We start from the raw sequence: 25,080 nt of genomic DNA on the forward strand, positions 1-25,080 counted from the left end.
AAAGTATTTTGGTTTTATGGTTTTTTTCCCCCCTGGAATTGCTGAAGACAGAGGGCTGTGCTCTGAGGCCGGCTCTGCTGGAGAAGAGTGGGTAACCCTTGCTGGTTAGGGGCTTCCAGGCTGGCACAGTGCAGGGCCTGTTTCTCTCTCTTGCTGTGTCATAAACGGTGTGCTGTACCCTAAAATAGGAGTCAGTCATCTACTAGAGGAGCAGGTGATACTTAAGATGTATATTTATTAAGGGATGGTAAAATATTTAGGGTTATTAAAGGAGGTATTTACCTGGAGGTATTTAAAAGACGGCTTGGCATAGTGCTTAGTGACATGGTTTAGTGATGGTTTTTTATCAGAATTAGGCTGAGGGTTGGACTAGATGATCTTGAAGATCCCTTCCAACCTGGGCAATTCTATGATTCTAAAGAATGGTAAAAAAAAGTGCACCTTGAACTGGTCTAATACAGGTATTAATGGGACAACGTGATTTATTTTTCTGTTTTTTGGTGTGTTTGTAGGTTTTGCTCCATCGGCTCGCCAACTTCCAACGGGTGTGGAGTTTGCCTCCGAATGAAAATACAGGAAAAGAAGTGACTGCTCTTGCCTGGAGACCAGATGGCAAAAGTAAAGACAAGTATATGGGGTGTTATAGAATCATCACCGAATGGTTTGGGTTGGAGGGGACCTTAAAGATCACCCAGTTCCAACCCCCTGCCACAGGCAGGGACACCTCCCACCAGACCAGGTTGCTCCAAGCCCCATCCAGCCTGGCCTTGAACCCCTCCAGGGATGGGGCAGCCACAGCTTCTCTGGGCAACCTGTTCCAGTGTCTCACCACCCTCACAGGAAAGAATTTCTTCCTGAGATCTCATCTAAATCTCCCCTCTTTCAGTTTAAAACTGTCCCCCCTCATCCTATGGCTCCACTCCCTGATCAGGAGTCCCTCCCCATCTCTCCTGTAGGCCCCCTTCTGTGCAATAATGGTTCAATGAAATTGCCATTGAAAATCAGTGAAATTTGTGGTGATGATACCGCTTACTCATGAAGATAATTTTCAGTTAAACTGTGTTTAGAGAGAAGGGGGACTTAATTTTACGTAGGTTTATTCAAAGTAATGGAGTTACACTGTTGAGAGCAATAGCAAAAAAGGCTTGCAAGGTGGATGGATGTCCAAATTACTGTTTATCAAGGTACAGCAAAATTTCCCGTTCCTAACTAAGCAGACTATTTTTATTTGAATGACAAAATGTATTATGTGTGTGAGTAGAGAGTCTGGCTGAATAGGGGTGACTAAAGAGCTTAGTTTATTTAGCATAGACAAACTTCAGAGGCTAAAGTTGCTCTAATACACCAGAGAAGACAAAAATCCTTTTTCTTACCAACAGAAAGAATGTTGAAATTAGTAGATTAATAAAGCTAAGATGGAAATTAGTTAATTTTTTGACTCATTAGAAGCCAGAGAATGGGATTAATCTTCATCCATGATGTGGGTAAAAATACCTAGTGGAGTTAGAGAAGTTTAAGAAACTTATTTTTAAGCTGGTTGCCAGTGATTATGAGGAATTAAGCATAGAAACTTTGCCTGCCATATGCTTTTGTGGATTAATAAAGTTAAGAAGAAGGTGATGCAGAGGTTGCTCAGCAAGTGTTAAATTGCATTTTGTTGTAATAAAACCCAAACTTTTCTAAGCGGGCAGTCTTTATATACAATTTGGCCTCAAATTTGCAAAAACTGATACTTCTGCTTTATCCTAAGTGTAGTCAGAAGTGTTAGAAGCATGTTCAGTTCAACATGTAGATAAATAATTGTGGGATCATGGCCTTTGGCTTAAATTTATCATCTGAAGTATGACAGGAGTTCCAACCTTCATTTTGATATGTAGGTTTCAAACAAGACTTTGGAAGGACTGTTGTCCTGGCTTCAGCTGGGACAGAGTTAATTTCCTTTCCCTTCCTTTCCTGCTCTGGCAGGGGGTTGGACTCAATGATCTCTAGAAGTCTCTTCCAACCCCATATTATTCTGTGATTCTGTGAAGGGGGAAAACTGCTAAACCACAACAATCCTTTTTGGTGCCCAGCTTGCAGGGCTGAAACAGACTGTCATGGTTTAACCCCAGCTGGCAGCTGGGACCACGCAGCCACTCGCTTACTCCTCTAGTTGGGATGGGGAAGAGAATCAGAAGAGGAAAAGTGAGAAAACTCATGGGGTCAGCTGTCCTTGTTATGTCTCCTCCCAACTTCTTGTGCCCCCTCCTCATCTACTCACTGGTAGGGTGGTGTGAGGAGCAGAAAAGGCCTTGACCGCTCAGCAACAACCAAAAACACCAGTGTCAACACTGCTTTCATCCCAAATCCAAAACACAGCACTTGTACCAGCTGCAAGTGAAGAAATTAGATTGCTCCCCACTGAAACCATGACAAGTGTGCATATAGACAAAGAGAAAAATCTGTCCAGTATTTTCTGATCCACTCTTAAAGTAACTACGAAGTTTTCTGTGTTGGTTTTTACACGTTTTACTCCTCTTTCTCTAGTTTTGGCTTTCGGCCTCTCTGATACCAAACGGATTATTCTGTGTGACGTGGAAAAACCTGAAAGCTTGCACTCCTTTTCCGTGGACTCATCTATTACTTACATGCACTGGATGGAAGTAACTGAGGAAAGCAGGTGAGTCCAAAAAACTCTAGAAGTAGACTGTGGGCTGTGTAGTGTCACCTCACTAATAATTTATACTTAGCATCTTATGAACAATCATATAAAAGTTCTATTGAGACGTAGGCAGGCATGGCTGTACAGGGTTCAAACAGAAAGCCTCAGTCAGTAACTGCATTACAGATGATGAGGTGGCAAGCTACTGAGCCAGCAGGTACAAACTTTATCTTCTCCTTTGGTGGAGATAAAAAAAAAAAACCAAACGTTTTTCAGACTTGTTTTATTAATTTGATCATTTGATAAATTATCTATTATAGGCCCCATAAGGGATCATCCTCTGATACTTCCAAACATTTTTCAGACTTGTTTTATTAACTTGATCATTTGATAAATTATCTATTAAAGGCCCCATAAGGGATCATCCTCTGATACTTGTAACTCTTTAACATACATGACGTATTAGATACATGCTGTACCTTTGAAGTTAGAAAGAAATCCTCTTCCCCCCCCACCACCACTTTTTACAGCTTGGGTGGTAAAGACAGTTATGGATACATGCTGTAACTTTGAAGTTAGTAAGAAATCCTCTTCCCCCCCACCACCAATTTTTACAGCTTGGGTGGTAAAGACAGTTATTTCTTTTTCAGTGTTCTCACTTCCTTCTACAACGCTGAGGATGAATCCAATCTCCTTTTGCCTAAATTACCAGCGCTACCAAAAAAGTAAGCATTATACTAGTAAGCTTGAGAAGTGATAATTTGTCCTTTGTTGTCATTGTTTTGATTATTCATCTTTAATGCTCTCCAGATGCTTTGGGTTGCGTGTCTGATCACTGTTATTGAGAATAATTATTTTGTTTTCAGTTACAGCACCACTGCAAAAATTTTCAGGTAAGAAATTGTCATCTTCTTTCTCTCTTTTATAATTTTATCTTGTTTTCTGGTGTTGAGACAAGCTATATAACCTCCAATCATATGTTTTGTATTTCAGTGAAGAAAAGTCAGATGAGATTATGAAGCTCCTGGGTGATGTGAGGTAAATTCCATATGTGGGTTGTTGTGGGATTGGGTGTTGTGGTTTTTTTTTTCTTTGGTTGGTTGTTTTTTTTTAAGCTGTAATATAATGGATAAGTAGGGTTTATTTTTAAGTTAATCTGTTTTTAAGGGTTCTGAAGAAAGGATATGGAATGTCTCTTTTTTCGTATACAAAGATGAAGTTCAAATAATATATTAGGAAAAAAGTCTCCATCAGTTTACACCTTTTCTACTCAATTTAGAGGGGTTATAAGATACTTTATCAGCAACTGCTGTTGGTGCCACATCTTCATTTCCTTAGAAGAAGATTTCTTGGGGTGCATTTGTAAGACTCAGTTGTGTGTGTTACTTAAGCTGGTCATGGAGACATTTGTGAATGCTTGTTACAGACAGGGAATTCCTGTGGGTTTGCACGAGTGTGCTAAAGCTAAACTTAACATTAGCTCTGAAATCAGCTGTAGTAGGGTTACTTTAAGATCCAGTAAGCATCTCTTGATAGGACACATGAGGAGCAGCTGGAGGAAGTGTAGCTCAGCAGCCTGAGAATGGCATCATGGAGTGCTTGTGGTGCATCTTAACCTCTGTGCTTTGTTTTTCCACTCACTGGTCTTACAGTCTCCCACTGAGAATTGTTCTCCTTATTCTGAGTGAATTTTTCCTCAGTCTCCCACTGAGAATTGTTCTCCTTATTTCAAAATTTACGTCTCTTGTCTACCACCAGTTATTTCTTTTTAAGACTTGATACTTCTTCTTACAGCAGGACTTACTTGCTAGAAAGAGAGAGGTGGTGGCTGCAAGTTGGTTTTAACAAGTGAGCAAAAGACAGATCTGTCTGTCCCAGCCCCTATTCTTTGAACTGGGTTTCTGTTTCTGGTTACTTGTGGCTGTTCTCTGCTGCTGCATCCATGCCAAATATTTATTGCCTTTATGGTTTTGCTGGGGAGTGCCACTGAGTGACTGCAACAAACTTACTCTGCACGTAGTTAGGATAAACTCTGAGGAATAGAGAATTAGCTTTGTAAGAATGCTTTGCAGCTGTATTGGTCAGTGCTTTTGTTTTCTAGAAGTTATACAGTTAGTAAAGAAGCAATTCTGTGTCTAAATTGTGTTGGGGTTTTTCTTCCCTATTCTCTCAGTTAATTTGGTAATTGATACTCTCTCTGTAAGTGTTAGAGGCAGGTCTTATAAATGAAATCCCAGCTAATAATTTTTTGGTTCTTAAATTTCTTGGATCGCAGGCAGTAGTACAGTGTTCCTTTTTGTTCAGTAATTCCTTAGAAGATCTTTAGTAGAGGGATAGAATTGAAGTGTGAAGAATTGTATTTGTGTGCATTAGACTTTGTTTCAGTATGCTCATCAACACACATTCTTCTATTTTTTATAGACTTAATGCTCTTGTCCTTGGTGGCAGCTCAGGATTTATTGAGATATATGCCTATGGAATGTTTAAGATTGCTGCAGTAACTGGGGTATGTTCCATTTCTTTCCATGTTTTCTCTTCATACTATACCAAACTACAGCTGAATTGGGTGAAAAAATACATATGTGTGCTTACGCTTCAGTGAAACTGGGTTGTTGAAGTTTAAAGAAAGGAAATAATTGTTCATCTCAAGGGGGTTGTGTGGCTTTTGCTTGGAAGGACATTTTAACTCTGGCAATTTTAACATCTCGTTTCAAACAACGTTTTCTCTTCATACTATACCAAACTTCAGCTGAATTGGGTGAAAAAATAAATGTGTGCTTACGCTTCAGTGAAACTGGGTTGTTGAAGTTTAAAGAAAGGAAATAACTGTTCATCTCAGTGGGGTTGTGTGGTTTTTGCTGGAAAGACATTTTAAATCTGGCAATTTTAACATCTCGTTTCAAACAAAAAAAGTTCAGCACTAATCCATAGTGAAAGGAGTGCTTTTCTTCCTGAACAGTAGCTGAAAATTCCACTTGGCTTTTACATGTCATTGAATGCAGCCTTCTGTGTGTGTGAATGTGTTAGAGCAGTAAATACATCTGAGAGGAAATGCAATATTTCATGAACTTTTATACTGGAATCCTTCAGGTGGCAGGTTCTTGCCGTGGACTGTGTTTGTCTAGTGATTTGAAATCACTGTCGGTTATTACAGAGATACGAGACTCCTCAGACAGCGAAGCAGAGATAACATATTTTCAGGCAAGTAATGTAATTTTAAAATATTCTTTAAAAGTGAAACTGCTTTTTAAATTGCTTTCTGGTGGCTTTATTGCTTTCCTGTTATTTGCAGGAAAAAACAAAAATTATTTCCAGCCTTCGTGAAATTCACCCCGACTTCGTTTTTGTATTTATCGTGTTAACGTGCAGTTTTACTGATGAGACTGATGATGATGATCTGAGGCATTCTTTTAAAATACTACTTTAAATATAGCCTTCAGTTAGTCAATAACACTTAGAGTTATTCAGATTTTCTTCATTCTGCACACAAAGACATAGAACCAGTGCCGTTGATTATCCAGTCTATCCAGAACAGTCACCCTTAAAACTATTACAGTTATCTATCCAGTCTGTTCAGAACAGTCACCCTTAAAACTATTACAGTTAAAACTCCAAAATGAGGAACTTAATCAGGGGTTTTTATAGATGTATTAAAAATATTTATTGCCCCTTTGAGTTAAATGTGTTTCCCTCTTAAAATCAACTTTCAGGAAATGGGGGAGGAGTTTTCCTGTGGGTCTTCCCCGGTCAGGCTTTTTGTTTCTGTAATCTAAAATTTGTTGTTGTCTGTTCACTGTTGTGTGTTCCATGTGTTACAGCTGGACACTAGTCTCTTATCAAGTTACTTACCCGAGGTGACTCGAATGGCTCGGAAGTTTACTCACATTTCAACTCTGTTACAGGTACAGTTGTGTTACACCATCCTTTTAATATCACGGCTCTTACAGGCTTCACTATTCTCAATAATGCAAGGAAAATAAGAGTTTTCTACTAAGTAGCTTAAGTTGGTTGTAAGTAGATGTAGGGCTCTAACTTGGAATTTGATTATAGATTTTATATAATAGCTACAGTATATCTTCCCTTTGCATTGTAAGATTCTTGCCTGTGTTTTGAAGAGGGGGGATCAAGGGAATAATGCCCATGTCTGTGTCTATCCCAGTATATAAAGTTGTCACTGACGTGCATGTGTGAGGCTTGGGAAGAAATACTGATGCAGATGGACTCACGACTGACAAAGTTTGTGCAGGTACTGTGGTATTAACCATTCTTTTGGAAAAAAAAAAAATAAATAATGCAGTAGTTCTGTTGTTCACGTGAACATACTTAATGTGGTTTAAGCATAATGCCTCCAGATAACGATCTCTAAGTTCAGAGGCAGCCTGGAAGCTCTTACGTGTCAAGTGAGGCTGAAAATATCCAAGTACAATCAAGTGCGATTGTATTGTGACACTATTTTATTTAAGTTATTCAATGGTGATCGTTTTCAGCTTGCACAGCTATTTAAGTTGTGCTCTTTGTACTTTAGTCACCGATAAAGTCAATACTGTACATGTTGAATAACAGCCCACCAGCACTTACAGCCTAATTTAACGGAGCGTGTATAACAGCTGCGATAAAGATGCTCTTGGATTTGCTTAAGTTTTGTGTTCATTGACCACGGCTAGAAATTAATTGAATCAAATAAGTTGTTTATTTATTTTAAAAATAGATTCTTGATGATGGCAAACTGCTTAGAATTTTTATCGAAAATAACTTAAGACACTAGAAAATTTCCTGTGATCAGTAGCCTGATTTCAGCATTGGAGGGTATGGGTGGGTTTTCCGATAGACTTTTAATTGAAGTGTTTGTGGGAATATTTGGTAGCCTGGATTTAATCATTTCACCAATCTATTTCAATCATTTTGACTGACAGGAAAAGAATACAACCACTTCTGTTCAGGATGAGTTTATGCAGCTGTTGTTATGGGGCAAAGCAAGGTAGTTATTGTTGTTTTATCTGAGTACGCATTTTCATTTGATACTGAAACACAAAATTAATTCATATTTGGTTCTCTCCCCCACCCCCTTCAGTCTGGAACTTCAGGCATTACTAATGAACCAACTGACAGTAAAGGTATGGTAATATTATTTATCATTAAAATAATCTATTTCAATATATTTTAATCACTGTTAAGTTAACAGAGCATTATTATATGTTTGTATTCCTTTTTTAACAGGGTTTAAAAAAACTTGGTCAGTCCATAGAGTCTTCCTATTCCAGTATACAGAAGTTGGTCATAAGTCACTTGCAGAGGTAAGTCACAGAAGGTCCAATGAATTATAGATAAAATGACATAATTATATGCTTTGTTAAAAGACAATACGCTGTATTGGTGGTTCTTTGTGTGTAGGTGTGCTGGTGGCACCTCAAGGCCAGGCTGGATGGGGCTTTGGGCAACCTGGTCTGGTGGGAGGTGTCCCTGCCCATGGCAGGGGGGTTGGAACTCCATGATCTTTAAGGTCCCTTCCAACCAAAACCATTCTGTGATTCTTTGATGCAGAGACCGTGGTCATGGCAAAATGTACAGTTTTACTTTTGGGCAATGGACAACTATTGAAGTATTTTGAACAATCCCCAAAGCGTGACTAAAAATTATACTACTTTGCTCTTGCTTCCTAGTGGCTCTGAGGCACTTCTATACCACTTGAGTGAATTGAAAGGAATGGCTTTGTGGAAACAAAAATATGAGTCTCTGGGATTAGATGCATCTGGAATTGAAGGTACAGTAGTGCATATGCTACTTACCCGCTCTGATTTCTCTTCTGAAAGCTTAATAATAACGGTGAGCTCTTTTTGCAGAGGCTATTACTGCTGTTGGTTCTTTCATCCTGAAAGCAAACGAGCTGCTGCAGTAAGTATAAAGTCTGGAGAGTTTAAAAAATATGCCCTTTTGAGTTTGGTGTCTTAGGGGCAGCATGTGGCTGGGAATAGAGGAGGTTGGGGGAGCAAGGCTCCTCTGGTGGTAAGATTTATTTAATCTGATCTCACTGCATCTCTTGGGCTCATACCCTAAGAACAGCCTTACGTAGAAGGTTGCTTTGTGCATTTTTTTAAAAAATTGATAGTGCTTGCAGGCCTTTCTTAAAGCTTGGGGGACTTGAGCTTGGAGCAGCTTGTGACATTTAGATCTTTAATTTCTTTTCTTGTTTCTTGCTCAGAGTTATCGACAGCAGTATGAAAAACTTCAAAGCGTTCTTTCGATGGCTGTATGTGGGTAAGCTAGAAAGCATCCCCTATCTGTTTTGTATTGTAAGCATTGAAATGCTGGCAAGTAATTAAGCCAGCTGTAGTTATAACAGTCTAGTTATTTCTGCCATAGAAAAATTCTGGACATCTAAAAGGTTGCAGTTGATGAGGCAAGAAGAATTACGATATTAAACTCATAGATCATAAATTTGATGGTTCTCAAATAAACTTACTGTGTGTACTGTAGGTATTGTGTATACTTATCCTGTAATGTTTACTCCAAACTATTGTCTGCTTCATGAACAATTCACTGGTCTTGACTTGGAGAAACTGTAGGAATTTATTTAGTTTACACCAAATTTGAAGTATAGTCTGACTGTCCTTTGTAGTTATTTCTGCCATAGAAAAATTCTGGACATCTAAAAGGTTACAGTTGATGAGGCAAGAAGAATTATGATATTAAACACATAGATTATAAATTTGATGGTTCTCAAATAAACTTACTGTGTGTACTGTAGGTATTGTGTATACTTATCCTGTAATGTTTACTCCAAACTATTGTCTGCTTCATTAACAATGCACTGGTTTTGACTTGGAGAAACTATAGGAATTTATTTAGTTTACACCAAATTTGAAGTATAATCTGACTGTCCTTTGTCACTTGTTGGTTTCTCCTGTGGACACCTAGTTAGCTGTAAGGTTTTTATATATATATACCTTTTACACTCTTTGTATGTGAATAAATTCATATGAATCCTTTTTATGATAACCTTGTCTCAGTCTTGGACAGGGTACAGTGCAGTTGGAAAAGATTAAGCATAAAAAGTTGCCAAGATTTGTATTGTAAGCTTGTGGGACAAGTGAGACCAAATTTCAGTCTCAATTCATAATCCTTCATTCCAGACACTTTTGCTTCTGACAAATTATTCTTTCCTGTTTTATCAGCAGTGTCTTATTACATAGCCATGGAAAATTAAGAATAATAAGAAAACATAATACTATTAATGCAGTAAGCATATAATTTTTCCCTCAGCCATGTTGAGGATGTCAGAAGATCACGTGCTTCCAGAACTGAACAAGGTAGTAGTAACATTTTCTAATAAATAATGGTATACTCTGTATTCTGCTTGACTTGAACGCAAGGTTAAAGGTTTATTTTTGTTCCAGAATTTAAAGGAAAGTATCTGTGTCATTTCTTTGAGAGAGTTGATGCCTGCAGATTCACACTAATATGCTGTCTTGTGTGAATTGAAATGTTCATGGATACCTGAAAGGAGGGTGTAGAGAGGTGGGGGTTGGTCTCTGCTCCCAAGTAACAGGCAATAGGACAAGAGGAAACAGCCTCAAGTGGCACCAGGGGAGGTTTAGGTTGGATATTAGGAAAAAATTTTATGCTGAAAGGTTTAGCACTGGAATGGGCTACCCAGGGAAGCAGTGGAGTCACCATCCCTGGAGGTATTTAGAAGAGAGGTAGATGTAGTGCTTAGAAATATGGTTTAGTGATGGTTTTTGTCAGTGTTGGGTTGATGGTTGGACTAGATGATCTGAAAGGTCCCTTCCAACCTGGGTGATTGTGTAAGACAGAGGTGAATAAACTGGAATGAGTTCAGTAGAGAGGGAGCTCCCAAGCAGGTTGGAGCTGGGGCACTTGCCCTGTGAGGGCAGGAGAGGGCGCTGTGCTTGCCCAGCCTACCCAACATGTGTTCATTGAAATGTATTTCTTATCCTTTGCTTTTCTCACCACTGTTTTTTTTGGTTTTTTTCCTTTTAGATGACTCAAAAAGATATCACGTTTGTTGCTGATTTTCTTACTGAACACTTCAATGAGGTAAGGCATATCGGTTTGCCAAGTGCAGCATCTGACTGCATTTTTTCTGCCAAGAAATGAGTCTGAAAAATCTTAGAATAAAATAACTAAGCCATCTTTTTGCACACTACTTCTCATTAACTTTGGTATTAAATAACAGTTTTGTTTTGTGTTATTATTTTCAGGCCCCAGAACTTTACAATCGTAAAGGAAAATACTTCAACGTGGAGAGAGTTGGCCAGGTAAAGAACTAGGGAATAAATGGAAAAAGAATAAATGAGAAAATCCTTAGATGGAAAAGCTTTTAAAGCTGTGCCCACTTTTCTGTCCCTTTTGTTCTGTGTTGCCCGATCCAGTAATGGTAAGGGGCAGTACTTTAATTATTTTCCACCATTATTAGGAAAAGGAGTGTTAAAAAACTTATAGTTTTTCCCTTGCACATGCTGTATTTTTAGGAAAAGGGTCAAACTTCTTCTCAGCCAGCAACAGTAATGTAAAACTGAAATGTATTTGTTGGCTTTGTTGAAAAGGAGTGTTAAAAAACTTATCTTATAGTTTTTCCCTTGCGCATGCTGTATTTTTAGGAAAAGGGTCAAGCTTCTTCTCAGCCAGCAACAGTATTGTAAAACTGAAATGTATTTGTTGGCTTTGTGCCATTGCTCACTGGATTTCAAAACATTTGTGCTCAAGCTTGATTTAAAAATCAGTTTCTTAAGGAGATACCGCTATATGATCTTAGATTATAGTTGATTTTTCTTATTTTTTCAAGAAGGGGTAGAATATTTAGTTTTAAGAGTAGGGCGTGTTAAATTAAGAAGAAATGTTTAACAGTCTTGTGAGGGGCAATATTGGAGGTGAATTCTAATGTCCCTTATTCTTAAAATGCAATCTTACAAATGTCTGTTTCTTTTCCAGTACTTGAAAGATGAAGATGATGACCTTGTGTCACCACCTAATACAGAGGGAAACCAGTGGTTTAACTTTCTTAAAAATAGTACTCATCTTAAAGGTAATGTGTGCCTTAGTAAAAAGCAAAAGTAAATCAAAGATCTATGTAGAATGTAATAAATGTAGAAGATTAATCTGTTTCTTCATGCTTTTGAGTTATTTCTATGGTGTTAGTCATGGATCTTCATCCAAGTAGAATAAAATCAGTGGGCCTTGTTATTTTGCACAGTTTTTATGTAGCTGCTTACCCAGGCAATTAATGTTTCCTGGGTATTAGGAGTTTCCTACCTTTTATTTACCAGTCGTAGAAATGTCACCTTGGAAGGAATCGCAAGAGTTGTCTGTTTTAAGAGGTCTTAATTCCAGTTCAAGGAAGTAATAATTGCACTTAGGTCGTACCTGGGGGAAGTGTTCCAACTTGTTCTCTTTGACTGGAGTCAGACTATTTTGTTAATTAGTGGTGAAAAAGAAGTAAGAGGCTATAACAAGCTCGTGGTGAGAATGATTCTTCTTTAACTTTAGAAACCACAGACTGAAAAACTTCTACAGCATAAGCTGTCTTGCAATAGAATTTGCTACAACTGCCTTTTTCTGCCTATTTAATGCAATAAAAAGCAGGGAATTGGTAGCATTTTTGTTTGGCAAAGTAATATTTAGAGAATGTGTTTTTAAACATACTTTGAAAGTATGTTTGATACTTTAAATGTGTAAACCACTTGACTGTTCATTTCTGTTACTACCCGACATATGTCATTGTTTGTGGAGATGGTTTGAGAGTGGTTTTGTTGGTATTAATTTGGCAAGTACTGAGAAGTTTGTCTCGCTTTCAGAACTGTGAGGTTTATGGGACAAGTAATACTTCAGTCATTGACACTTTCTACCCTTTGGTGTTTTGTTGCTTGATGTAATTTTTATCATTTTTCCAGCTAAATCCTGGGGAAAGAAACAGGTTATGTACTTAAAATAAGTAGTGACATTTGTCTCAAAAGCTAAATGTCTTCTTACAAAGTAGTTAATTTCATAATAATGGATCAGTCCTATAAAAGCAAAATCACAGCTCCTGTAAGCCTGGAAATTGTTTTGCTTAAACAATAGTTTTATGACAACTGTGTTTGTAGCTTTTGGATCAATGCAGTTCTATCTTTTTACAATTTTGAATTGGCTCTGAAGAAAAGCCTAAGGGGCAGGCAGGCCAATGTTTTTCATTCATTTGTCTTGTTTCATACTGTAATCTGTTCAGTTATTTGTGTTAGAGTTTACAATCAGGGAATAATTTAGGCAGTCACCTAATCCAACCAAAGCAGGGCTAATTTTGAAGCTAGACTGGCTTACACTATTCCCCTCAGCTTCTCCTTCTAAAGCATGTGCTCTAGCTCTGTAACCGCTGGACTCATTCAAATTTGTCACTTTAGTATGTTTTTATAGAGGTGCAAGGATTTTTTTTAAAATGAACTTTATCTCTTTACAGAAAGCCCTCTTTTGTTTCCCTACTACCCTGAGAAATCACTGCATTTTGTCAAAAGGCAAATGGAAGGGGTCATTGATCAGTGTTTACAAAAACCAGCGGTAAGTTCAATTTCTATAAATGATAACTTTCTTTTAGGGCGAGCAGCCAACTGCAGACAGTAGCCGTGCTTAGGAAGGCCTGAAGTTTTGAATATTTGCCTTCCTGTGGATACAATTCAAGGGGCAGCATGTAGCCCAGCTCCACCACTGCTGGGATGTCTCAAGCCTTTGGCTAGGCAGAGCGTAATGGGGGATATTTTTGCTTCATGTCTTCTGTTCCCATGTTATTGGGACCTATTTTTAACATTAATTAGCTTGGTGTATGCGCTGTGTACTAGGTAGCTGTGTTAGTTGGCAATACATTAGTCTATATATCATAAAGAAACATGAAAGAAGTGTATCAAGCGACAGTAGTGTTTGAAATAGGGATGATTATTGGAGCAAAATATTGGTGTATTTTTCACTCAGATCACAGAATCACATGGGGTTGGAAGGGACCTCTGGAGATCATCTAGTCCAACCCCCTGCCTCTGCAGGTCCACCCAGAGCAGGTTGCACAGGAACGTGTCCAGGTGGGGTTTGAATGTCTCCAGAGAAGGAGATTCCACCACCTCTCTGGGCAGCCTCTTCCAGGGCTCTGCCACCCTCACAGGAACGAAGTTCCTCCTCATGTTTAGGTGGAACTTTTTATATTCGAGTTTGTACCCATTTCCTCTTGTCCTGTCACTGGGCACCACTGAGAAAAGCCTGGCCCCATCCTCCTGACACCCACCCTTTAAGTATTTATAGGCATTGATCGGTTCCCTGCTGAGTCTTCTCCAGACTAAAAAGACCCAAGTTCTTCAGCTTTTCCTCATCAGAGAGATGCTCCAGGCCCCTCAGCATCTTTGTAGCCCTAATGAGATGTACTCAGGGATTTTTGTTTGTTTGTTTGTTTGGTAAGTCTTAAAAAGGTGTTTAGTTATTAATAACTGCCTGCATTTTTGGCTTATTTTCGTTCTATTTGTTAGGATGTAATTGGAAAGTCAGTGCATCAAGCAGTCTGCATGTCTCTTTACAAAACTTCTGAAAGGTATTTCTTTTCATTATTTCTAAAGCTCAGTTGCACAAAATTACAGTAGCATTTTATAAGCTGGTTTGTGTTTTTTTTTTCTTTTCAGTGAAGATTCCACACCTCAATTATTTAAACTACCATTTCTGTAAGTATGCTGCTCTTCCTTTTCCAGTTCAAGGAAGTAATAATTGCACTTAGGTCGTACCTGGGGGAAGTGTTCCAACTTGTTCTCTTTGACTGGAGTCAGACTATTTTGTTAATTAGTGGTGAAAAAGAAGTAAGAGGCTATAACAAGCTCGTGGTGAGAATGATTCTTCTTTAACTTTAGAAACCACAGACTGAAAAACTTCTACAGCATAAGCTGTCTTGCAATAGAATTTGCTACAACTGCCTTTTTCTGCCTATTTAATGCAATAAAAAGCAGGGAATTGGTAGCATTTTTGTTTGGCAAAGTAATACTTAGAGAATGTGTTTTTAAACATACTTTGAAAGTATGTTTGATACTTTAAATGTGTAAACCACTTGACTGTTCATTTCTGTTACTACCCGACATATGTCATTGTTTGTGGAGATGGTTTGAGAGTGGTTTTGTTGGTATTAATTTGGCAAGTACTGAGAAGTTTGTCTCGCTTTCAGAACTGTGAGGTTTATGGGACAAGTAATACTTCAGTCATTGACACTTTCTACCCTTTGGTGTTTTGTTGCTTGATGTAATTTTTATCATTTTTCCAGCTAAATCCTGGGGAAAGAAACAGGTTATGTACTTAAAATAAGTAGTGACATTTGTCTCAAAAGCTAAATGTCTTCTTACAAAGTAGTTAATTTCATAATAATGGATCAGTCCTATAAAAGCAAAATCACAGCTCCTGTAAGCCTGGAAATTGTTTTGCTTAAACAATAGTTTTATGACAACTGTGTTTGTAGCTTTTGGATCAATGCAGTTCTATCTTTTTACAATTTTGAATTGGCTCTGAAGAAAAGCCTAAGGGGCAGGCAGGCCAATGTTTTTCATTCATTTGTCTTGTTTCATACTGTAATCTGTTCAGTTATTTGTGTTAGAGTTTACAATCAGGGAATAATTTAGGCAGTCACCTAATCCAACCAAAGCAGGGCTAATTTTGAAGCTAGACTGGCTTACACTATTCCCCTCAGCTTCTCCTTCTAAAGCATGTGCTCTAGCTCTGTAACCGCTGGACTCATTCAAATTTGTCACTTTAGTATGTTTTTATAGAGGTGCAAGGATTTTTTTTAAAATGAACTTTATCTCTTTACAGAAAGTCCTCTTTTGTTTCCCTACTACCCTGAGAAATCACTGCATTTTGTCAAAAGGCAAATGGAAGGGGTCATTGATCAGTGTTTACAAAAACCAGCGGTAAGTTCAATTTCTATAAATGATAACTTTCTTTTAGGGCAAGCAGCCAACTGCAGCCAGTAGCCATGCTTAGGAAGGCCTGAAGTTTTGAATATTTGCCTTCCTGTGGATACAATTCAAGGGGCAGCATGTAGCCCAGCTCCACCACTGCTGGGATGTCTCAAGCCTTTGGCTAGGCAGAGCGTAATGGGGGATATTTTTGCTTCATGTCTTCTGTTCCCATGTTATTGGGACCTATTTTTAACATTACTTAGCTTGGTGTATGCGCTGTGTACTAGGTAGCTGTGTTAGTTGGCAATACATTAGTCTATATATCATAAAGAAACATGAAAGAAGTGTATCAAGCGACAGTAGTGTTTGAAATAGGGATGATTATTGGAGCAAAATATTGGTGTATTTTTCACTCAGATCACAGAATCACATGGGGTTGGAAGGGACCTCTGGAGATCATCTAGTCCAACCCCCTGCCTCTGCAGGTCCACCCAGAGCAGGTTGCACAGGAACGTGTCCAGGTGGGGTTTGAATGTCTCCAGAGAAGGAGATTCCACCACCTCTCTGGGCAGCCTCTTCCAGGGCTCTGCCACCCTCACAGGAACGAAGTTCCTCCTCATGTTTAGGTGGAACTTTTTATATTCGAGTTTGTACCCATTTCCTCTTGTCCTGTCACTGGGCACCACTGGATAGGCATTGATCAGTTCCCCACTGAGACTTCTCTTCTCCAGACTAAAAAGACCCAAGTTCTTCAGCCTTTCCTCATCAGAGATATGTTCAAGGCCCCTCATCATCTTTGTAGCCCTAATGAGATGTATTCAGGGATTTTTGTTTGTTTGTCTGTTTGTTTGTTTGAGATGTACTCAGGGATTTTTGTTTGTTTGTTTGTTTGGTAAGTCTTAAAAAGGTGTTTAGTTATTAATAACTGCCTGCATTTTTGGCTTATTTTCGTTCTATTTGTTAGGATGTAATTGGAAAGTCAGTGCATCAAGCAGTCTGCATGTCTCTTTACAAAACTTCTGAAAGGTATTTCTTTTCATTATTTCTAAAGCTCAGTTGCACAAAATTACAGTAGCATTTTATAAGCTGGTTTGTTTTTTTTTCTTTTCAGTGAAGATTCCACACCCCAATTATTTAAACTACCATTTCTGTAAGTATGCTGCTCTTCCTTGTTTTATGTCATTTACCAATTATTAAAACTTGACCTAAATTTTAATTTCTTCCCTCCACATTACAGGTGGAATGACAAAACATCCAATATACATTATGTTCTCTTCACCATATTAGAAAACTCAATTTCTAAAATATACATTTTGAGGAGACATACTGATACTTCCAGGTAAGACAAAAAGGGGGAAAAAGTGGTTTGTGAGCTTCAGCATGTGGGTAGAGAGACAATTGCAATTTGAATCTTTCTTTTGTCAAAAGAAGTAAAGAGAAGTAAAAAGAAGCAGCATGAATACAATCTTTCTTGGATAGTGTAGAAAATGAGGAGAACTTTAGGAAGTGCAGTAGGAATCTGCAGGAGGAGTTTGTGTTGTATTTGACACAGAAAATGTAATCACAAGACCCAAGATGGTTTTAGGCTTAGCAGAAAAATTGGGCTTCCTTGGTTTTGCTCCTCACAGGATTACTTGCTTGTGCAAACTTAAAGTGCAGGGAATCATGCTCTCAGTGATGCTTTGTCTTACTGTAAATATTAGTGAAAAAGTGCAGGGAGTCATGCTTTCAGTGATGCTTTGTCTTACTGTAAATATTATTCTTTGATTTACCCCTTGCAGCCTGTAATTTAATACTCTTAAGGAAAAATGGGAGGGGGACTCATAGGTGCAACAAGCAGGCTACATCTCTTTGGTGTGTAGTTTTGTGTACCTTCAGGGGCTTCTGTGTCCAGGATGCAGTTTGTCATGGCCTGGTTGTGCAGATACAACTGTTTTAAGATGCATTCTGGCAGTGGGATCATGGAAATAACCTGTGTTTAGAAAACAAAACTCCCCCTTCTGTAAAATACTGTTTTTAATAATCTGTTATTTAATTTGAGGAGATAATTGTGTTAGGGGTGGGAATGTTTAAAGCAGTTTTACTGCTGAAGAAGACACATGGTGAAACTATCTTTTTTGATGACAAAATGATCTTTTTTCCTCCTTCATTGATATCTAAAATAGTCTAAACTCGTTTTCTTTAGATCTGAGTAACAAGTAACTTAATGGACCTGAGGTTAGGACAGTTGAGCCAAGAGTTCAGCCAAGAACTGTCTCCCACAAGCCAGACGCCGTTTCCCTCTTGACTCCATTAGTCACATTTTGCTGAGGGGTAGAAGAAATCAAAAAGTTTCTATCCACCAATTATTTCATCTTGGTATTTGGCTGTGTATCGTGCTAAGCTGAGACAGGTTTACACCGTCTCTTACCACGGCTGCCGTTAGAGATTTTGGGTTCTTTATGAACAGAAAAGAAATTAATCACTGAGATAACAAACACTGTTCTTCCAGGTCTGTCAGCAATGGAATTCTTGCAGTAGAGTTTGGAAACTTCTTGAACAACAGTATAAATGAGAGCTCAGACTCCAGGTCAGTATATTTGATTCTTTTTCTTCCAGAATTGCAGACAGTTAAAATTAAGACCATGTTTTCCTGGTGTTTATTTTACATTAAGTTAACTTCCCAGGCATTACAGTTTGGCTTTTGTCCTACAAGTTACTACTTCAGGTGCCGGACCAGCTTGTAGTCCCTGAGTGAGTGGGGCTGTCAGAAATGGCACAGGTGCATGAAGCTGCAGGATTGAGGGAGTCTTATTTTGCACTTCACCTCAAGGTCAAGGCAATTTTAGTTTTCTAGTTGAAAACTAGACCTTTGGCAGATGTGCAAGAAACACACAACCTTCAGTTGTGTTTCAAAATTTTCTTTGGTGTCTGCGTTTTACTGTTTCTTTTATTTCACCTGAAATGGGAAAAAATAAGATTGCTAGGAAGTTTTGGTGGGGTTTTTTTCAGAATCATTTTTCCTGCTTAATACAGGAATCTGCTGTGGTTATGGCTGCCTTTCAGTCTTAGCTGCTTGACTGACCTTTTTTATTGCTTACAGTAAAGCTCACTGCTAACTACTGAATGCTTTTTAACGTGAATGCTGTGCATCCTCAGAATATTTTAGTTCTGTATTCAGTTTCATTCTGTGATGCTTTCTAATTACTTTTCCTGTAGATGCTACAGTTGTTTAGATGCACACTTCTACGATGACGAAACCGTCACTGTAGTTTTGAAGGAGAGTGTGGAACAAGAAGGCAAAGAGAGAGTCTTGGCCCAGCTGCCTTTATCTTCAGTCTACACAGATGAGGATCAAGATAGGGAATTCATCTGGGATTCTACTAAAAGGTAATAAAAAACTTTGAGCGAGTCTGAAAATGCAGAACTGAAAAGCAGATTAAGCAAATATTCTATTTGTGTGCAGTTACTCGTGCTTTGTGTGTGTGCGTGCCTAAATATTTTGAAGACAAAAGCTCTTTTTGCACCAGGGAGAGTGGAGTGGGGAGGTGGAAGCTTCCTGAACAGTTTGTTTTGTGGTTTTTGTGGGGGTTGGGATTTGTTTTGTTTTTTTGGATACTGAATACTACCTGTGTACATGGCTCTGGTGAAATGGGAGGACCAATTCAAAGCATCCTGTCAAATCAGAAATCTTCTTTTCTTTAGAGGATGCTAACTTTGCTGGTCAGAATAGTTGAATTTGGGATGTTCTCAGCATATTTGCTCATACACCTCTGCCTTGTAATAAGGATACAGAGATACTTCTTCATCTGTCCCCTTTTATTCCCCTGTGCCTCTCTGGTGGATTGCTTAAGATATATTTTTAACTCAAAATAAAAAGTCATACTGAACTGTCAATACTTTTTTCTTGCCACAAAGAAATCAGGTGTTGAAGAACGAGCAGAAAATATTAAAACAAGTCCAAAGTAATCCTGGCCACTGCAACAGGCAGAGTTCCTTCATGAAATCCCCTGTGAGTGGGGGTGAGTTGGAGCGATGCGCCTTTGAAAGGGCAGAGCAGAGTTATGATGGTTTCAAATGCTTCTCTGCTTGTTGCATATGATATAATAAAACTGGGACATATAAAAACCTGGACCGACTGAGGTTTTCCTTAGTACTGGAATTGTTTCTTGTGTACTAGTATTGTGCTTTTCTTCTTGGCTCTGCGCAGGCTGGATGAGCAAAGCGGTGAGATACCCACGCGTGCTGTCGTCTTGGAGAATCAGTGGAGGGTGCTGGAGAACATGAAAGCTCAGTACGTCGCTGTAAATGGCATTAGAAAGGTGTCCTGTGTGGTAAGTACTGCATCTGTGAACAAGCCTGTGGACTGCAATCTGTGTCAGGATACAGTCATATCTCTCTCATTACACAACATGGTAAAACTAAGGGAAGTTTTTAGACCTGCTTGCTTTACTTTTCAACCTGCAGAGTGATAAAAAAAGCTGTTAATTTCCTTGATGCCTCCATTTCAAAGATAAAGGCTATTTTCAAAGCTATTGGCCAACGTTATAAATAGTATCGGTGCTTTTCTTTACTTCCTGACACAAACTTCTTGCTGTCTCCATAGCTGAGTTCAAACCTCCGTCACGTGAGGGTGTTTGAGATGGATGTAGAGGATGACGGGGAAGCTGAGGAAGAGGAAGAAGAAGAAACAACTCAGATTGCTGCTGAGGAGCCTGAGGAGCTGAATCAGTCTGCAGATAACCAGGACAATGTGTGTGACGCAGCGGCTGAAGAACTACCTGATGAAACTGAAGAACAAGAATCAAGTCTGGAGCCTTGACATAGGCTTTTGTACTGGTAACGGGATGAGACTGTGATCTAACTTCAGGCTCAAGCTGCTGTGGAAGGATGTTGTGGGTCGGAATTCCATATTGCTTCTCGGCTAAGACTGTCTGTCTTCCAGAGTATTTTGATCCTTTTTTGTCTGGCACATGGTTTGGTATGAACTACATTTCCTTGAGAACTTTTCCGTTTGCGATTTTTTATAGGTGCGGAGAAAAAGAAATACCAACTGACTTTTTTTTGTAGCTAACATGTTCAGTCCTGAATACTGTTATTACCATAAAATGAACTTGTATGTGAAAACAACAAAACTCGGGACGATGTTCTTTTCTTCTTGGAGTTCATGTTCTAGCAATGGGTACAGAACCTTCCTGTAGAGCCAAAATTTAATTAGAGTGTGTATGGCCAACAGCAAGCTTGTAGGTCAGCATAAGGCTGTTAGACAACAAAATTTAGCTATTTAGTTATTTAAATACATACTTTTAAAAACTCTTCTGAGAACATCTGTCCTCAAAAACACTGTATTTCCATCTGTGCAGTATTTTAGTCCTCAGTGCAACAGTTGTGTGTGTGTATGTTCTGTCAAAGGTTTGCATATCTCAGCCTGTGGAGTTTCTGTGAGATTGTTCATCAGTCTCTTATCCATCTGGTGTTTTTGTAATGAAAAGTTACAACAGAGAGTATTTTTTATTATTATAATTATTATTCTGATGTGGTGCTGTATGTCACGCCTACGCTTCAGCGTAGTCATGTTCCTTGCTAATTTATATCTTGCTTCAGCATGTGGGTACAGGGACAATTGCAATTTGAATCTTTCTTTTGTCAAAAGAAGTAAAGAGAAGTAAAAAGAAGCAGCATGAATACAATCTTTCTTGGATAGTACAGAAAATGAGGAGAACTTTAGGAAGTGCAGTAGGAAACTGCAGGAGGAGTTTGTGTTGTATTTGACACAGAAAATGTAATCACAAGACCCAAGATGGTTTTAGGCTTAGCAGAAAAATTGGGCTTCCTTGGTTTTGCTCCTCACAGGATTACTTGCTTGTGCAAACTTAAAGTGCAGGGAATCATGCTCTCAGTGATGCTTTGTCTTACTGTAAATATTATTCTTTGATTTACCCCTTGCAGCCTGTAATTTAATACTCTTAAGGAAAAATGGGAGGGGGACTCATAGGTGCAACAAGCAGGCTACATCTCTTTGGTGTGTAGTTTTGTGTACCTTCAGGGGCTTCTGTGTCCAGGATGCAGTTTGTCATGGCCTGGTTGTGCAGATACAACTGTTTTAAGATGCATTCTGGCAGTGGGATCATGGAAATAACCTGTGTTTAGAAAACAAAACTCCCCCTTCTGTAAAATACTGTTTTTAATAATCTGTTATTTAATTTGAGGAGATAATTGTGTTAGGGGTGGGAATGTTTAAAGCAGTTTTACTGCTGAAGAAGACACATGGTGAAACTATCTTTTTTGATGACAAAATGATCTTTTTTCCTCCTTCATTGATATCTAAAATAGTCTAAACTCGTTTTCTTTAGATCTGAGTAACAAGTAACTTAATGGACCTGAGGTTAGGACAGTTGAGCCAAGAGTTCAGCCAAGAACTGTCTCCCACAAGCCAGACACTGTTTCCCTCTTGACTCCATTAGTCACATTTTGCTGAGGGGTAGAAGAAATCAAAAAGTTTCTATCCACCAATTATTTCATCTTGGTATTTGGCTGTGTATCGTGCTAAGCTGAGACAGGTTTACACCGTCTCTTACCACGGCTGCCGTTAGAGATTTTGGGTTCTTTATGAACAGAAAAGAAATTAATCACTGAGATAACAAACACTGTTCTTCCAGGTCTGTCAGCAATGGAATTCTTGCAGTAGAGTTTGGAAACTTCTTGAACAACAGTATAAATGAGAGCTCAGACTCCAGGTCAGTATATTTGATTCTTTTTCTTCCAGAATTGCAGACAGTTAAAATTAAGACCATGTTTTCCTGGTGTTTATTTTACATTAAGTTAACTTCCCAGGCATTACAGTTTGGCTTTTGTCCTACAAGTTACTACTTCAGGCGCTGGACCAGCTTGTAGCCCCTGAGTGAGTGGGGCTGTCAGAAATGGCACAGGTGCATGAAGCTGCAGGATTGAGGGAGTCTTATTTTGCACTTCACCTCAAGGTCAAGGCAATTTTAGTTTTCTAGTTGAAAACTAGACCTTTGGCAGACGTGCAAGAAACACACAACCTTCAGTTGTGTTTCAAAATTTTCTTTGGTGTCTGCGTTTTACTGTTTCTTTTATTTCACCTGAAATGGGAAAAAATAAGATTGCTAGGAAGTTTTGGTGGGGTTTTTTTCAGAATCATTTTTCCTGCTTAATACAGGAATCTGCTGTGGTTATGGCTGCCTTTCAGTCTTAGCTGCTTGACTGACCTTTTTTATTGCTTACAGTAAAGCTCACTGCTAACTACTGAATGCTTTTTAACGTGAATGCTGTGCATCCTCAGAATATTTTAGTTCTGTATTCAGTTTCATTCTGTGATGCTTTCTAATTACTTTTCCTGTAGATGCTACAGTTGTTTAGATGCACACTTCTACGATGACGAAACCGTCACTGTAGTTTTGAAGGAGAGTGTGGAACAAGAAGGCAAAGAGAGAGTCTTGGCCCAGCTGCCTTTATCTTCAGTCTACACAGATGAGGATCAAGATAGGGAATTCATCTGGGATTCTACTAAAAGGTAATAAAAAACTTTGAGCGAGTCTGAAAATGCAGAACTGAAAAGCAGATTAAGCAAATATTCTATTTGTGTGCAGTTACTCGTGCTTTGTGTGTGTGCGTGCCTAAATATTTTGAAGACAAAAGCTCTTTTTGCACCAGGGAGAGTGGAGTGGGGAGGTGGAAGCTTCCTGAACAGTTTGTTTTGTGGTTTTTGTGGGGGTTGGGATTTGTTTTGTTTTTTTGGATACTGAATACTACCTGTGTACATGGCTCTGGTGAAATGGGAGGACCAATTCAAAGCATCCTGTCAAATCAGAAATCTTCTTTTCTTTAGAGGATGCTAACTTTGCTGGTCAGAATACTTGAATTTGGGATGTTCTCAGCATATTTGCTCATACACCTCTGCCTTGTAATAAGGATACAGAGATACTTCTTCATCTGTCCCCTTTTATTCCCCTGTGCCTCTCTGGTGGATTGCTTAAGATATATTTTTAACTCAAAATAAAAAGTCATACTGAACTGTCAATACTTTTTTCTTGCCACAAAGAAATCAGGTGTTGAAGAACGAGCAGAAAATATTAAAACAAGTCCAAAGTAATCCTGGCCACTGCAACAGGCAGAGTTCCTTCATGAAATCCCCTGTGAGTGGGGGTGAGTTGGAGCGATGCGCCTTTGAAAGGGCAGAGCAGAGTTATGATGGTTTCAAATGCTTCTCTGCTTGTTGCATATGATATAATAAAACTGGGACATATAAAAACCTGGACCGACTGAGGTTTTCCTTAGTACTGGAATTGTTTCTTGTGTACTAGTATTGTGCTTTTCTTCTTGGCTCTGCGCAGGCTGGATGAGCAAAGCGGTGAGATACCCACGCGTGCTGTCGTCTTGGAGAATCAGTGGAGGGTGCTGGAGAACATGAAAGCTCAGTACGTCGCTGTAAATGGCATTAGAAAAGTGTCCTGTGTGGTAAGTACTGCATCTGTGAACAAGCCTGTGGACTGCAATCTGTGTCAGGATACAGTCATATCTCTCTCATTACACAACATGGTAAAACTAAGGGAAGTTTTTAGACCTGCTTGCTTTACTTTTCAACCTGCAGAGTGATAAAAAAAGCTGTTAATTTCCTTGATGCCTCCATTTCAAAGATAAAGGCTATTTTCAAAGCTATTGGCCAACGTTATAAATAGTATCGGTGCTTTTCTTTACTTCCTGACACAAACTTCTTGCTGTCTCCGTAGCTGAGTTCAAACCTCCGTCACGTGAGGGTGTTTGAGATGGATGTAGAGGATGACGGGGAAGCTGAGGAAGAGGAAGAAGAAGAAACAACTCAGATTGCTGCTGAGGAGCCTGAGGAGCTGAATCAGTCTGCAGATAACCAGGACAATGTGTGTGACGCAGCGGCTGAAGAACTACCTGATGAAACTGAAGAACAAGAATCAAGTCTGGAGCCTTGACATAGGCTTTTGTACTGGTAACGGGATGAGACTGTGATCTAACTTCAGGCTCAAGCTGCTGTGGAAGGATGTTGTGGGTCGGAATTCCATATTGCTTCTCGGCTAAGACTGTCTGTCTTCCAGAGTATTTTGATCCTTTTTTGTCTGGCACATGGTTTGGTATGAACTACATTTCCTTGAGAACTTTTCCGTTTGCGATTTTTTATAGGTGCGGAGAAAAAGAAATACCAACTGACTTTTTTTTGTAGCTAACATGTTCAGTCCTGAATACTGTTATTACCATAAAATGAACTTGTATGTGAAAACAACAAAACTCGGGACGATGTTCTTTTCTTCTTGGAGTTCATGTTCTAGCAATGGGTACAGAACCTTCCTGTAGAGCCAAAATTTAATTAGAGTGTGTATGGCCAACAGCAAGCTTGTAGGTCAGCATAAGGCTGTTAGACAACAAAATTTAGCTATTTAGTTATTTAAATACATACTTTTAAAAACTCTTACGAGCTTGCAGGTCAGTATAAGGCTGTTAGACAACAAAATTTAGCTATTTAGTTATTTAAATACATACTTTTAAAAACTCTTCTGAGAA

At 38.8% G+C, this 25,080-nt stretch overlaps 2 protein-coding genes across 4 annotated transcripts in view; both read left to right on the plus strand.

The window, feature by feature from the left end:
- Positions 1-20,660, plus strand: part of ANAPC4 (anaphase promoting complex subunit 4) — a 20,866-nt gene extending 206 nt beyond the window's left edge. Inside the window, exons 2-28 of one of the 3 annotated variants that reach the window (XM_014937030.1) lie at positions 513-618; positions 2,527-2,659; positions 3,292-3,366; positions 3,508-3,534; positions 3,635-3,679; positions 5,063-5,147; positions 5,732-5,842; positions 6,460-6,543; positions 6,801-6,887; positions 7,555-7,619; positions 7,713-7,755; positions 7,859-7,935; positions 8,302-8,402; positions 8,482-8,533; positions 8,841-8,896; positions 9,902-9,951; positions 10,640-10,696; positions 10,861-10,917; positions 11,591-11,684; positions 13,092-13,189; positions 14,140-14,201; positions 14,290-14,328; positions 16,784-16,885; positions 18,038-18,115; positions 18,745-18,915; positions 19,736-19,859; positions 20,132-20,660. In XM_014937030.1, the coding sequence (XP_014792516.1) occupies positions 513-618; positions 2,527-2,659; positions 3,292-3,366; positions 3,508-3,534; positions 3,635-3,679; positions 5,063-5,147; positions 5,732-5,842; positions 6,460-6,543; positions 6,801-6,887; positions 7,555-7,619; positions 7,713-7,755; positions 7,859-7,935; positions 8,302-8,402; positions 8,482-8,533; positions 8,841-8,896; positions 9,902-9,951; positions 10,640-10,696; positions 10,861-10,917; positions 11,591-11,684; positions 13,092-13,189; positions 14,140-14,201; positions 14,290-14,328; positions 16,784-16,885; positions 18,038-18,115; positions 18,745-18,915; positions 19,736-19,859; positions 20,132-20,347 (2,295 nt within the window). In that variant the 3' untranslated portion in view covers positions 20,348-20,660. Of the gene's footprint in view, positions 1-512; positions 619-2,526; positions 2,660-3,291; positions 3,367-3,507; positions 3,535-3,634; positions 3,680-5,062; positions 5,148-5,731; positions 5,843-6,459; positions 6,544-6,800; positions 6,888-7,554; positions 7,620-7,712; positions 7,756-7,858; positions 7,936-8,301; positions 8,403-8,481; positions 8,534-8,840; positions 8,897-9,901; positions 9,952-10,639; positions 10,697-10,860; positions 10,918-11,590; positions 11,685-13,091; positions 13,190-14,139; positions 14,202-14,289; positions 14,329-15,457; positions 15,556-16,510; positions 16,573-16,657; positions 16,697-16,783; positions 16,886-18,037; positions 18,116-18,744; positions 18,916-19,735; positions 19,860-20,131 lie in introns of all 3 variants that reach the window. The other 2 variants (XM_014937031.1, XM_014937032.1) reach the window with 2 other exon arrangements.
- Positions 20,661-20,703: 43 nt separating this feature from the next.
- On the plus strand, positions 20,704-24,807 carry LOC106885127 (anaphase-promoting complex subunit 4-like). Its single transcript, XM_014937044.1, has 5 exons — positions 20,704-20,707; positions 22,163-22,262; positions 22,892-23,062; positions 23,883-24,006; positions 24,279-24,807. The coding sequence occupies exons 1-5, from the start codon at positions 20,704-20,706 to the stop codon at positions 24,492-24,494; spliced, it is 615 nt and encodes a 204-aa protein (XP_014792530.1). The 3' UTR covers positions 24,495-24,807.
- The last annotated feature ends 273 nt before the right edge of the window (positions 24,808-25,080 follow it).

The sequence above is a fragment of the Calidris pugnax genome, unplaced genomic scaffold (assembly GCF_001431845.1).
Source record: "Calidris pugnax isolate Ruff unplaced genomic scaffold, ASM143184v1 scaffold49, whole genome shotgun sequence".
Classification (NCBI taxonomy): domain Eukaryota; kingdom Metazoa; phylum Chordata; class Aves; order Charadriiformes; family Scolopacidae; genus Calidris; species Calidris pugnax.